The 13,512-nt window shown below is 44.6% G+C and overlaps 1 protein-coding gene across 2 annotated transcripts in view; it reads right to left on the reverse strand.

Moving 5' to 3' along the window:
* The window catches only part of FBLN1 (fibulin 1), an 852,642-nt gene that overhangs the window by 524,754 nt on the left and 314,376 nt on the right, over window positions 1-13,512 (reverse strand). For both annotated transcript variants that reach the window (XM_085652428.1, XM_085652429.1), the window contains exons 9-12: window positions 8,956-9,099; window positions 8,679-8,807; window positions 7,507-7,632; window positions 3,320-3,439 (exon numbers count right to left, since the gene is read on the reverse strand). In XM_085652428.1, the coding sequence (XP_085508554.1) occupies window positions 3,320-3,439; window positions 7,507-7,632; window positions 8,679-8,807; window positions 8,956-9,099 (519 nt within the window). The remainder of the gene's footprint in view (window positions 1-3,319; window positions 3,440-7,506; window positions 7,633-8,678; window positions 8,808-8,955; window positions 9,100-13,512) is intronic.

Genomic DNA, 13,512 nt, shown 5'->3' on the forward strand with positions numbered 1-13,512 from the left:
GTGCTGATTTTAGGCATGCGTCAACTATGCCCTTCCCTTCCTGCCTGCCATCTTCTGATATTGTTCTAGTAGGGGCTTCATTAACCCGGCAATCTCTTTCCATTTTTGGTGAGCATACCTTTTAAGTAGGGCATTCAAGTTTGCGATGCACCACTGTGCTGCAGCTCCCCTCTCAAACTTTCTCCTCACCGTTTCCTTCCTTTTACTTTCCTTATATGGGGGTGGTCCAGAGCTAGTCAGAACATTGGCTCTTTTCCTGGTGGTGGCTACAGTGATGGAGTCTGCATTGCTCCAAATGTATGCAGGGTCCTTTGAAGACTGTTTGCATTTCTTCTTGACCCAAGGTGTCACTGACCTGCTAGTTGCTGGTTTCTTGAATTCCTCTCTACCCTGGTCTAAGATGCTCAGGTGCATTGGTAGGAATTGGTTCTTACTTTGAGAGGGTAGGAGTGTTTTTAACAGAAAGCATATCTGCAACATTTCCACATACAACTGGACTCCATACCGCTCTGCCGCCCTTTTCACCAGTTGGTCAAACATGGTGATGTCATCCGGCGGAGAATGCTGCGACGGATACGTGTCCTTGCCTTCCACATGTGGATCGGCATCAGGGTCTTGCCATTGTTCTTCAGGGCCTTTGGGACCCTCAGTGTCCTGAAACAGGCCCTGCAACTCTGGGTCCTCCCTTTCTTGTGGCTCTAGCATCATTGGGGGTTCCAGTTCACCAGAGTCTTTCTCCTTCTGTGCACTTTGGGCCAAAGGTTTCAACGGTATTCAAAATCCCTGGAGGGAGGTGTCAAAGTCCTTCTTTATTTGGAGGATTGCGGCCAGTTTGGTACATTCCCCAGTGTTTAGTATAGTCACCAATGTTTTCTTCGGTGTCAACGTTTTAGCTGCCGTTGACTAGTCTGAACACTTCTTGGCTTTCTCTGGACTTCGATCATCATCTTTCGATACAGGTGTCTTCTCTGAGGGCCAACCGCCTGCAGTATCGTTTGAATGGGACCCAAGAGTCTCTTTTTACATCAACTTTCCTTCAGTCGGCAAAACCTTTGGTGTGGAGGTAGTCTTTTGTGGTCTAGACTTTGAAGGTCTCAGCTCGACAGCTCCCATATTTTCCAGTGTTACCTGGGTGCGCTTCTCCTTGAACTTCTTAAATTTCGGCATAACGTAGATGATGTCTTTCTCTGCACCCAAGCCTTCTTTTTTTGGCTTCTTCTGCAGCGTTTTGCTCCTCCTCGCTCGATAGACCAAGGTTTCTCAGTGATGGGAGTTCCTTCTATCCATGCATTTGGTTTTCTTGTGCCATCAGCATTTTCAGTTTGAATTCTGCACAGCTCACCCAGGTTTCATACTTGTGGTCTCTCTGCAGACAGATTGCACACCTGAAGGTTGTCCCTCTAGGCAAACTTGTGGTGGCACTCCGGGCAGGTGTGCTCTCCATCTCATGCAGAAGAGGGGTCCTCCGGTCTGCGCATTCTCCATCATTCGCTCAACACACATTCCACTTACTTCGGTGTTTTTCGGTGGAAGTCCAGGGAAATCTATGGATAAGCATCCCTTCCTTCTGCTACGGCATGATCTTCGCTGATTTTTCATTTTTCCCAACGATCATTCCATTTTCTTTCCTCCTTTTCCTTTTGATGACTAGGGAGATTCAGCAAGGCTTTCAAAACCAACGGCAGAAAAAAATAAAATCGGAAGATGGTAACCACTCGTGGAGACTTCCGGGAAGGATCCCTGATGTCTACACCCAACAAAAAAAAAAAGCATCTGCAATGCAATAGGTCTTCGCATTTACGAGACTTTGAACTATTGGCATTATAAATGTCAATAGCTTAAATTCTCGCAAATGCGAGACCTATTCAATTTCAAATATTTTTTGTTACCAAGCACCCCATGCCACGCTTGCACTTAATAGACTTTCTCTAGACGAGCTGCATCTAAAGAAAGGGGCGTGGCCTCTTAAGTGCAAGCGTGGCATGGGGTGCTTGGGAACAACCCCACAAAAAATATTTGTAAAGCAATAGGAGTCACATTTGCGCGAGTTTACACTTTTGTCATTATAATGTCAATAGCTCAAACTCTCCAAAATCGAGACCTAAGGCATACCAAGTAAGCGGCCGCCATTGTCCCGGCTGCTTCAAACTGAAAGCACGCATGGCACACTGAATGTTGCTGCAAAGCACGTCGTGCCTGCAGTAAGACAAAACTCACTAAATAAATAGTACTTACAGACCAAATAACACAGACTGTGTAACAACAGAGGTAAAATGGCCAGTCGTCATTGTAGGTTACAAATGAAGACAAGGCAGTACTAAGGAGGGAGTAACAAGCCAATTACTGAATCAGAAGCCAGCATTTACAAAGGACAAAGATACCAGCCAATGAAAAATATGGGTGGAGAGTGGGCGGAGCTTCAAGTGCATACTCTAATGCAGCATGCTTCGCAGAGCAGTGCATGCGTTGCCTAGGCTTGACCTAAAAAAGAAAACAGAGAATAGACCACTATGCGAGAGAAGAGTTCTACACCCAACCACTAGATGGCGGAATAATGCACAGCATGTGAATCCAGAAAAATTCATGCTGTAAAACACTAAGGGCCTGATTTAGATCTTGGCGGACGGGTTACTCTGTCACAGTGGTGACCAATATACCATCCGCCGACATATAAATCCTACTATATCCTCTGAGATTTATATTTGAGCAGACCGGATGTCCTTCAGCGTTGTGACGGAGTAACCCGTCCGCCAAGATCTAAATCCAGTCCAAATTCATGGCTGTATGACCTTGTGCAACACCCCTCTCCTCATAAAACTATGCTAAGGAGCACTTTCCCAACTGGTGGTGCATTGTTCAAGGCTCACCCTAATTATAGAGTGAAGTCAATAGAAATATAAAGTAAGTGCATTATGTAGCTTTCAAGTCAGAGGATGAGTGGACATTTAAGGAAGGTTGTGAATATTCTTCAACATTATACTGCCAACTCTTATTTATTTATTGAAATCTTGCAGGATGCATAAGAAAAATCTAATAGTTTGAAATCTGGTCTCGAGAATGTGATAATAAGCCTGGACAGGGCAAGACTGGACAGGGCTGTGTGTTTTTTAACATATCCCTTGCAGAAACATGGGTAGCTCAGCAGCGTCACATGCTATATGGTTTTAGACACTTTACCAACACATTCATATTCAATTAGCCTACTGGGTGTGAAGAGCATATCTGCAATATAATTAAATGAAAGGTTTTTTGCAGAGTTGACCAATGACGCTGCAACCATTTCTTTCAAAGACATTGCCATTTTGTGCTGGAACCTCACCTTCACATGTGATTCCATCCACGTCACTCAGCTGGTAACCTCTACGACAGTAACACTGATAGGAACCATATACATTGGCACATTCCTGGCTACAAGGATTTTCCCTACATTCATCCACATCTAAAAAGAAAAAAAACATGTTATTGTAAAAATTCCACTTCCTAACTTTAGCAGCACTATGATACTTACACTTTATTTTTTAATATGATTTCAGAGTCACAGAATCCAATGTTCTTTTTGTGTCCTTTTCCAGTCAATGTACCAGCCCGATCATTCATGCAAACTCCCAAACAGCACCGCCCTAAGCATGTGAATGTCAATTATGAAACAAATACATCTTGCATTTAATGTGCTGCTGTTGAACAATCCATCTGAACGACCTCTCATAAATCTTAACCTCTGAACTAGATTGTTGACCCAGTCATAGGAACACACAGTGGTTTACTGTTCATCAATGACTAATAATTCTAGTTACAATCAATGTGCCATTGTTGCCGTTTAGCACACAGCTTGCACTAATACAGCTTGCACTAAGCTTAACAATACAGCTTCTGAGTTTTCCCTCAGCCTCTTGCGTTCTTTTGTTTAAGCTCGTAGCTACAATGTTAAATTGAGAAAGTCCTGTTGTGTCCTGCTTAGGCCACCTAGTCTCTTCAACCCAAGATCCCGTGCACAATGAGCTACAACCATTATTAAATCAATTTCACTAGCAGTTCCCAACTAAAGACCTAGGCCTGGCGAAGGTTTGCTCTCTACAGCTTGACAAGTGTTGTGGGGTCTCACGTAGAGTGTAGTAAGTTGAAACAAGCATTGGCATAGCCAATAGGTCTCGCCTTTGGGACCTTGTAAGTGTTTAGCTAGACCTACTGATTTTGCCAATTTTTGTAAGCTATGTTGTAAAGTATTGTGGCTGCTGCACAGCATGCCTATAAATTATAATAAAACAGTATTATATGCATTTTTGTTACTTTATATATCACCTAGAAGAAATTGTCTACAACTGAAGACCTTATAAAAAAATTATTTATCATAAATAATGTTGGTATATTTTTTGCCCTTGCATTAGTGGCAACTTCTTTCTGCATATTTTAATGCCGGTTTGTTAAGGTGGGGGTGCTGCACTGCACTATGCAGCACAAATACAGCAGCCCTGAACATAAGTGACCATTGCTCTCTGTTGTGAAGCCAAGGATTGGATATGCATTTAGTATTAACACCCTTATCACCCACTGCTCTGTAAGAAATTCACACTCCTGTCTTCCTGCAGGATTGTTGGTGCTCCAGTCCATCTGTTTCAACCAAGTCGCAGTTGTGGTGGTAAGAGAAGGAAAACCCAGAGTAAACTTTAGTTTATAAAGGGATTTCCCTTTGTAGCACACCACTGTGCCATTGATTCATTTTGCACGTCACAACCTCCGAGGTGCTTCAATCGCACCTAGATTACTACATGAATAAACCGGCATGATTACCATCAAAACGCCGCACGGAGCTTGCGGCAACTTTTTTGTTTAATGAATTCAATAACTCATTGAGCCATACAGCATTCACTAAGCTGGTTTAAAGCATCCGAAGGAGGCAGGGGTGCTGGAAAGGGGCTCCTTGAGCACAAAACAAAGGTCAGTGCTGCAGTTGGTGTAGTATTCTCGACTGTTTCCATTGTTAAGCTGAGGATAGTACAGGCATTTCAAGTTGTAGGGTGACGCTGGCAGACAGCGAGCAGATGATTGGGAGAGGAGGATTCCATTAGGTTTGAGACCTTGCACTCCTATTTTTAATTCCTAGTAGACACACTGACACTGCATGTCATACACAATCCCTGAAAGACCCGTGGGGCAGGGGAATCTGCAGTCACACTCTAACAGAGCCCTTTGAAATGCCAATATGGCTGAAGTAGTGGCAGTCACAGGTTGGGGGACTTCCCCGAAAGGCCAGTAGGGACGGAGTCGCGGAAGTCACTAGCAAGGAGAGTCCTCTGAAAGGCAATTGGGACTGTCTAGGATTTTGTACATGCCTGGTGAAGGCCTCTGGAAGGACGGTTACGGAGGGAACGGGGCCAGTGAGGACCTGGTAGAGGAGCAGTGACTGTCAGTTACATGACAAGTTTCCGCCAGAAATGTAAATGATTCTGCCCCTACATTTATGGTCTTGCGGGGCTGCTTCTTGTTGGTAACTGTGACGGTCTCCATTTCTCCACAGATCTCCCCGCCTCCGAATGTCTTTGCGGGCTGTAGACTGCTAATATCAGTAGTACTGAAGAGCTGTTGATTTCGTAGGTTGTCACTAAAAATGGCAATGCCATTGGTCTCGCCTTTGGGACCATATAAGTATTTAGCGATGTTGCATATTACTGCAACACAGCCTCGCTCATTACTGCAACATAGCGTGCTCCAAACACAGGATGGTGCTGTGGGAGGAGGTCGATTTCACTAGCATGCACTGTGTGGCCGGCGCTCAACCCACATAGCTATCTTTATTGTTAACATGCTTGCCCAGGGTTTTAATTTCCATTCCAACCTGAAGGCAGGATGACCGGCATAGTAAGTTGGAGAAGGGAGTATTTGGTAGGGGGGAAAGAGCACGAGGGAAAGCAATACAAAGAGAGGCTGGGTTGCGGTGCAAGATCACGAGACAGCGAGATGGAACAAGGGGCAGAAGAGAAAGAGAGCAACGTGGGGCGGTTAGATGTTCGTAGGGTGACCAGATTTTAACAAGTTAAACACAAGCATGCGCGCCTCGCGCTTAAAGTTAAACAAGAAGCGCAAGCAAAAAGTGAGTGGCCGGGAGAGAAGTGCGCGCTTGGGAGAGCAGTCTCCTAATTTTCAAAGCACATACTCGTGCTTGTGGCGCGCCGCTGCGCACTCCCGCAAGGCGTATGCCGCCACAAGCACGAGTATGTGCTTTGAAAAAGAGCTGCACGACGGCTAAAGATCTCCTACGCAGCGCTAGGGTAGCTTTGTGTATGTGTATTTTGTAGTCGCAAAGGCTGTTCTGGTTATGCTTGCGATTATAGGGATCCCTTGAGAATTGTGGCCTCTTGGGGTGGCTGGTAGCCCTGCCAATAGATTGTGATGTCTTCCAGAACAAGTACGAAAGGCACTGAAAAGATGATGTGACAAATTGTAACACTCTTGAGACTAAGACTTTATTCCTGAGAGAAAATTCCTTTAGAAGAAACCTCTGCATGAGAAGCCACCACCCTTATCCCTGGCCAAGAGCTTTGTCTGCAACAACACAACTTTGTATTGGATGGTTCTCGAAATGTGCTCCGACCCAGACAGTAAATCGCCCTGGAGCTGGTCAGTGGGAAAATAAATCTTGCCCAACCTAATACTGTGTGCAGGGCTACATTACTGCTATGAATGCTAGTAAATCTTATGTTTTTCTTAGAATTGCAACTTACAGAAAACATTGACGTTTCCTAAACAGTGAACATATTGCATGTAGCTTCAGGGATACAAGATGAATTAAAAGTTACAGTAACACCAGGCCCCATCCTTGTTCCGAACGCATCAACGCCTGAATTCCAAAAATGAGCAGCTTGTCAAGCACTCCATTAATGGCTCAAAATGATTTCAATTAAGCTGTGCATTTAGCCGAGTATTCAAGACAGAGGTCAAGCCAGCGTGTTTCCATCTACAATCAGGCATGACACGAGCACAACGACACACTTTTTAAAAAATGTTTATACATTCCATGCATCTTATCAATCTTTTGTTCTAGAAAAATGGTTTTATTATTGTAATGGCTATTAACTGCTTGCAACCCTCAGCCCAACCAGAATAAAATACTTGTATATTAAATATTGTCTAACACTGGCTTCACATCATTTGAGTCTTTTTAGGGTATTTTTTTGCATGATCTCAATCAATCAGTGCTGTTTTTTATAAGCCAAGCTCTGTGCTCAGCGTGCCACACACATTATCTAGGTAAATCTTAAAATTGTCATACTATCCAGCACTATTTATAGGTTCAGTACATTCTACACTCTGTGGATTTTCTATTACTTTTTTCATAACTTTATCAATTCCGCCTCTTGATCTAGACAAATGCGTCTAACTGAGGCCTCAACTTTACCACCAGAGAATTTATTTTTGTCCCGGAGGGTTAACAATGAAGTTTTCACGTAAATAAGGCGTGCCTTCCCATTGTTTTCCGCATATCTGGGTTCAATGCATGAAGCACCATACCTTCACAAGACCTTCCATCAATTGAAAGCTTGAAGCCCACAGTACAGCTACAGTAGTAAGATCCGGGAGTGTTTTCACATTTGTGGGCACAGATGCGTCCTGGATAGCGTCGGCATTCATTGATATCTAGAACATTAAAACAAAACATTAAACACTCCTTCTCTGCAAGTGGAGAAGAACGCTAAATCCATCAGAACAGCAGATGGGTATGGTGAATAGTTGGTTGCCTCCTTAAACAAGCTGATGGCAGTTAAATGTTGATTGCAATTGACAGGTCTTTGGTGGTTTATGTGAAATTAACTGAGACCCCTGCCACAACCCAAATATACAGGTGCCCAAATTATTATATTATATTATATTATTATATTATCTATCTTTCAGCACTTTTTTCTTTACTGGACACACTATACAAATATATTTTTTTTTCATGGAGAAAGTTATCAATGATGACATAAACGTGGGCAAGCTGGTGAGAACCAACCACTAGCTCCTCTGGTGGTGCGCACGTGAGATACTTTCTCTCTTCTCTACACTTTTTCTGAGCACATACAAACTAATAGTTGGGGGTATGTGTTTTTTTGAGTGGACTGACTGACCGTTATTTTGTGTTTCCTTCTTGTCCTGCTATTTTAAAGGTGATGGGCACTGAGGATACGGCCAGATTATGCTATAATGTTAGTAGGCCGAGGTTTTAGATAAAAATATCTTCCCTCATCGTTTTCCTTAAGACATATTTTAGCAAGTGCCTATATCTGCCAGAACCTTGTTGGATTGATACTCATTGAGTGGGGGGTGGTCTGGCAGATTGTTTCCCTCTAGGGCTCCTTATTGAAATGGCCCAAATTATTGAACCAAACTAACAGCTGCCTTTCTTGTGCATCAAAAGTGGTTGTTTTAGAAAAGTCACGCAATGTACTGAGACAGAGAGGGCTGAATCCTTACCTCTCGCCCTACGCGGAAGTGAGCCCGAAAGAGAAGACTTGTATTTGTTTACAGAGGAATACAATGATTTCATTTTTGAGCAGGGTAATTATCAATTCTATAGACACAATTAATTGCATCATGATCCTGAAGGGAATGGCTCCCGCCTTCGATGCCCCGGTCATAAGACTGCTAGGTTTATGTTCACCTTTGCGTTAACGAGTTGCCAGTGATTGGATCATGCAGCTTACCAGCACAAGTTCTACTGATGGTGTCGAAATAGAAGCCAGCTCGGCACTCGCATCGGTAGCTTCCAGGGGAATTGTTACAGACATGACCTTCTCCGCATGGTTGAGGAACAGCTGCACACTCGTTTATATCTAGGAAAAACAGCGACAAAAAGGTGGTAAGACAGAAAACCTCATTCCAGTGCGATCTGATGAATGTAAGAGAAGCAGTTTCTGTGTATAAGTTATCAGTCATTGCTTATCTTGTCAATGTTTTGAGTTTCACTGTTTTAGGCGTTACCTTCGCATCTTGAGCCGTCTGCTGTGAGGTGATAGCCTCTTCCGCAGTTTAGGACATGTCTCTGGCAGGTGAAAGAACCTTCGTTGTTAATGCAAGTCTGTCCCGGTGGGCAAGGAGGACTGGTACGCAGGCACTCATTGATATCTGCATGGACAAAGACAAGGGTTAGAAGCTTGGACAGCTCACCTGCCGATTGCATGGAGTAAAAGAGCGCAGTTACCACAAGGAAAGCAAGGAACCCACACAACACCCGGGACATCTACGCAGTGAAAGGATTGGTGGAGATGGTGCAAATCCTTAAGAGCATAGCATGGAAAGAGAAAAGTACATGTCTCAGAAAAGTATCCTCTACCATTTCCACCGTCTTGTGCTGATGGTTCTAGAGACAGTGTCTCCTCTAAATGGAAGAAGCTATGTCCATGCGTATCTGGAATGTTCACAGCCTGCATCTAATTGTAATTGCTGTCCTGACAGATGCACAGCTTGTAGGCATCCAATCGGTTTTTACTTGATACACTTGAGTTACAAACAACTACACCAATATAATTCAGTTTGTTTTGCAATATAAAAAATATAAAAAAATCGCTGTGGCAGTTGGACTCCCTATTTGTTGTTATTGGACTAGAAATTAGAGAAAATATGTGTTCCACGCTAAATTCATGCTAAAATACCACTCACTGCCCCCCTCCCACCAAAGGCTCCCTGTCCATCACCAGGGGGCCCTGTCTGTTTTCTGTGGGCTTTTCAAATGGCCACACATACCAGCACCGGTTCTGTTTAAATGATGCTTGCATCTGGAGGATTGATCTATCTTGTGACAAGAGGTGATAAGTGGTGTCTTTTTTAATGACTCCGAGAAGAACAGTAGGGTTCCCCCTAGTAAGATAACCATCGGGAAACTCCCCGTCAGTTTATGGGCGTGAGCCATCACCACATCCTGACCCTAGGACAAGAAAAGTTCCTGTATTTCCATCTGGCAGGTTTAGGACACAGGTGCATTACTTGTAGAGTCTCCAGAACCCCGAATTCAGCTTGTTTTAGCTATAGACTAGAACCCACAGGGGCAGAAGGACTCAAAAGAGGAAAGATGGAACTGGTCGGGGTGACATTGATCAGCAGTGTGGGCTATGGGATCTCATTCCCCACTGCATGTTTCATGCATCACTGTACACAGCAACCTAAAGGGCATTTCTGTCTGCTATGTGTGCCAAACTCAAGAAACTGTTTCTCTGCAAACATGCAGAAGACGTTTTGTAGTGCCAGACACCTCTATTAGAGGCCCAATCTTCTGGTTCAGCTGCAACACTTCAGTTTCACACCATAAGCACAACTGTGTAGCGAGGCATGCAGAAATAGTGCAAATTCACCATTATTTAAGTTGCTTTTGTCTTTTGTTTGAGAAGTCATCATCTTTGCTGAATTGTTAGTCCAACTTGCAACAATGGGCCACTATCCACAATAGAGAATGGCACTTATACATTTCACAAACAGAAAGTCACCCTTTGTATGCATTTCTAAACCAAGATACTTGCATCAGAGTGTTTGGGGCACCACCGTTGCTCAGTTTGTTATGGTAGGGCCTATTGAACTACATTTTGGGGAGATTATTCAAATGCAGATTTTTAGACCTGGACACTTTAGCAAGGGTGCTCATCACATAGACTGTCAATTCAGGTCTGATAGAATTTTGTTTTTTAACGGACAATAGTCACGCTTCATATTTAACATTTATTTGTGTACCTATTTCTTTACGTTTATCCATCATTGCCTTGCCCTGTTTGACCATATACTTTTTATGCATTAAACCCGTTAGAACATCCCATGTCTTTTGAATTGTATACATGTTTTGTTTTTCAGTCATTTGAATTTAACTTGCATTGTACTAAGGGTCAGAAGCAGTCTTCTCCATGAGGGGAAACATTCGGAACACCGTGGTCTAAACCACGAGTGTTCCGCCTCCTCAAGCTAAATCACGCTTGCCTTAACCAAACATATGCCCTAACCACACATATGCGTGGTTAAGGCAATGCGTGGTCTAGCTGCTACGGACAGAAGGAGAAAGATCTTGCAGGAAGCGGGGAGGTAAGTGGAGCTGGGTGTCGTTCTGGGCTGGGGCTTGTTTTGTGGTCGTTTTGTAGGCTGGGGGGGCGGGTAGTTTTATGGGCTGGGGGTGCGTCGGGTTGTTTTGTGGGCTGGGGGTGGGTCGGGGGTAGTTTTGTGGGCTGGTGTGGGTCGGGATAGTTTTGTCTCGGGGTAGTTTTACAGGCCTGGGGGGTGGGTCAGAGGTAGTTTTCAGGGCTGGGGGGGTTGGAAGTAGTTTTCAGGGCTGTGGGGGGTTCAGGGCTATTTTTCAGGGCACAGGGGGAGGGCAGGGTAGTTTTCAGGGCTGGGGGGGATCAGGAGTAGGTTTCAGTGCGGGGTGTCGGGGGAAGTTTTCAGGGCTGGAGGGTTGGGGACTAGTTTTCGGGGGTGGGGGTAGGTTTTCAGGGCGGGGGTTCAGGGGTAGTTTTCAGGGCTGGGGGGATCGGGGTAGTTTTTAGGGCTGAGGTGGGTCTGGGTGGTTTTTAGGGCTGGGCTGGGTCAGGTTAAGGGACAGGGTTAAGGGACAGGGTTTAGGGACTGGGTTTTAGGCCTCAGGGGAAGGGGAATGGGTAGTCGGGGTAGTTTTTATGGCTTAGGGGAGGGCAGGGTAGTTTTTAGGGTTGAGGTTTTTTTAAAAAATAGGGTTAGTCTAAGGGCAGTGTAAGGGGTTGGGGTAGTTTTAGGAACAGCGCAAGAGGGTGGTGGGGGTTGAGGTAGTGTTTAAGGGTTAGGGACAGGGTGTGGGTATTTGGACATCAGGGCGGGTAGGAGGTAAGGGGTTAGTTTGTAGCTTAGGGCCTGGGCAGGGGGGCTCAACCTTAGTCACACATACCCCTTTACCATTCATGCCTTTACCACAAAATTACGAGGTAAAAGAATCTATGGTTAAGACACATTCGTTGTTTAGGTTGCGTGGTAGAGGCACGCATGGTTTATCTACTCGCGGTTCTATCATACACCCCTCCGTCAGTAGTTCATCAATTACTGGTATCTGTCCAGCTACCTGTAAGTAGAACTCCTGCGTGCCGCTCTGCCTACTAATTAGAAGATTAGGGTTGGTTGAATTAACGTATGTATCCCAAATTTGAAACGAGGGTGTCTTCTGAAAATGTGCTCATTCAGACATCTCCCAACCTGACCTGTGCATTCCGACATCCCCCAATCTGACCCATAAGGTGGTGTTTGAAGAAAAATAGTTGAATTTCCAAAGTCTATTTAACAGTGATAATTGAATGATAAATTATGAATCCCTGTGAAGTATTACTAATATTACCTTCATACCAGGAGCATTGCAGCTGTCATGCATTAAACATGTAGAGGTGGCATTCTAAAGTGATAGAGCCGTCTTCACATTACTGCTGGCAACCCTGCCTGGTGCTCTGGGGTTCTCACTACTGGTAATTCTGCATGTGGTGTGTGGTCACTAATGTAATGATATCTGATGTGATCACTATTCACACACTAATACGGTTAGTAGTTTGGTATGAGTTTCACTGAACATATGTAGCTCTCATTACAGAAAAGGTTAGAGACCTCGGGTCTAGAGGGCTGGCTGGCCAAGTGTTAGGACCAGCAGTGGCAAACTAAAGATAGACTTACGGACTCGTGAGGGTATGCTGGGGTATCTGAGGGAACACCAATGGTCTCTGAGGGTGGTTAAGCATGAAGTGAACACATGGACAGTTCTTCGAGTGTATGATCACACACTCTTGAATTTTAAGGACATGCTGGAGGTGCCTAAGGACACAACAATGGATTCTGAGAGCACATTGGACTGTAAAGAATAACATGATGACCGGCTAAGGGAAAAATGGGTGTGTCCAAGGGTAATATGGGGGTGCTTCAAGTGCAGGCTGACAGCCTGCTGGAAGTATCTGAGAGTTGGTCAAGGTATCAGAGAGTGGCCTAGGGTTCCTTAAGGGAGAGTGAAGGTGTCTAGTAATGGACTTAGGGTCTCTGAAAGGTCTGCTGATGATGTCTGAAGACATAAGGACGGTACCATCTAATATGATCTAATAACCAGCTGGAGATGTCTGAAAGTAGGCAAGGGCCGGCTTAGGTAGTTAATGACCAAATAAGGGTGCCTGAAGGCTGGCTGAGCTTTGCGGTCTCTGAAAGTATGTTGAGGATCACTGCTGGCCAGTTATGGGAATTTAAGCATGGGCTGCAGGTGTATAAAGGCAGCCTGAAGATCTCCATGGCCTGACTCACAGTCTCTGAGCACCTGCTAAAAGTGCCTGTTGGTATCTCGGGGTGTCAAAAGGTCAAACTGTGGGTGTCTGATAAAAAGCTGTGGGACACCATTGATAATATGATACTCTTGAAGGGCTATCTGCAGTTCTCTGAACCTCTTTCAGAACAGACTCTGGGTGTCTGTGGACCAGCTTCGGCTTCTTGAACGCTGGCTTAGGGCCTCCAAGATCCAGGTATTGTGTCTGAAGGTGAGTGAAGGATCACGGATAGTCTAGATTGAGT

This window comes from Triturus cristatus, chromosome 4_1 (genome assembly GCF_964204655.1).
Source record: "Triturus cristatus chromosome 4_1, aTriCri1.1, whole genome shotgun sequence".
Taxonomy (NCBI): Eukaryota; Metazoa; Chordata; class Amphibia; order Caudata; family Salamandridae; genus Triturus; species Triturus cristatus.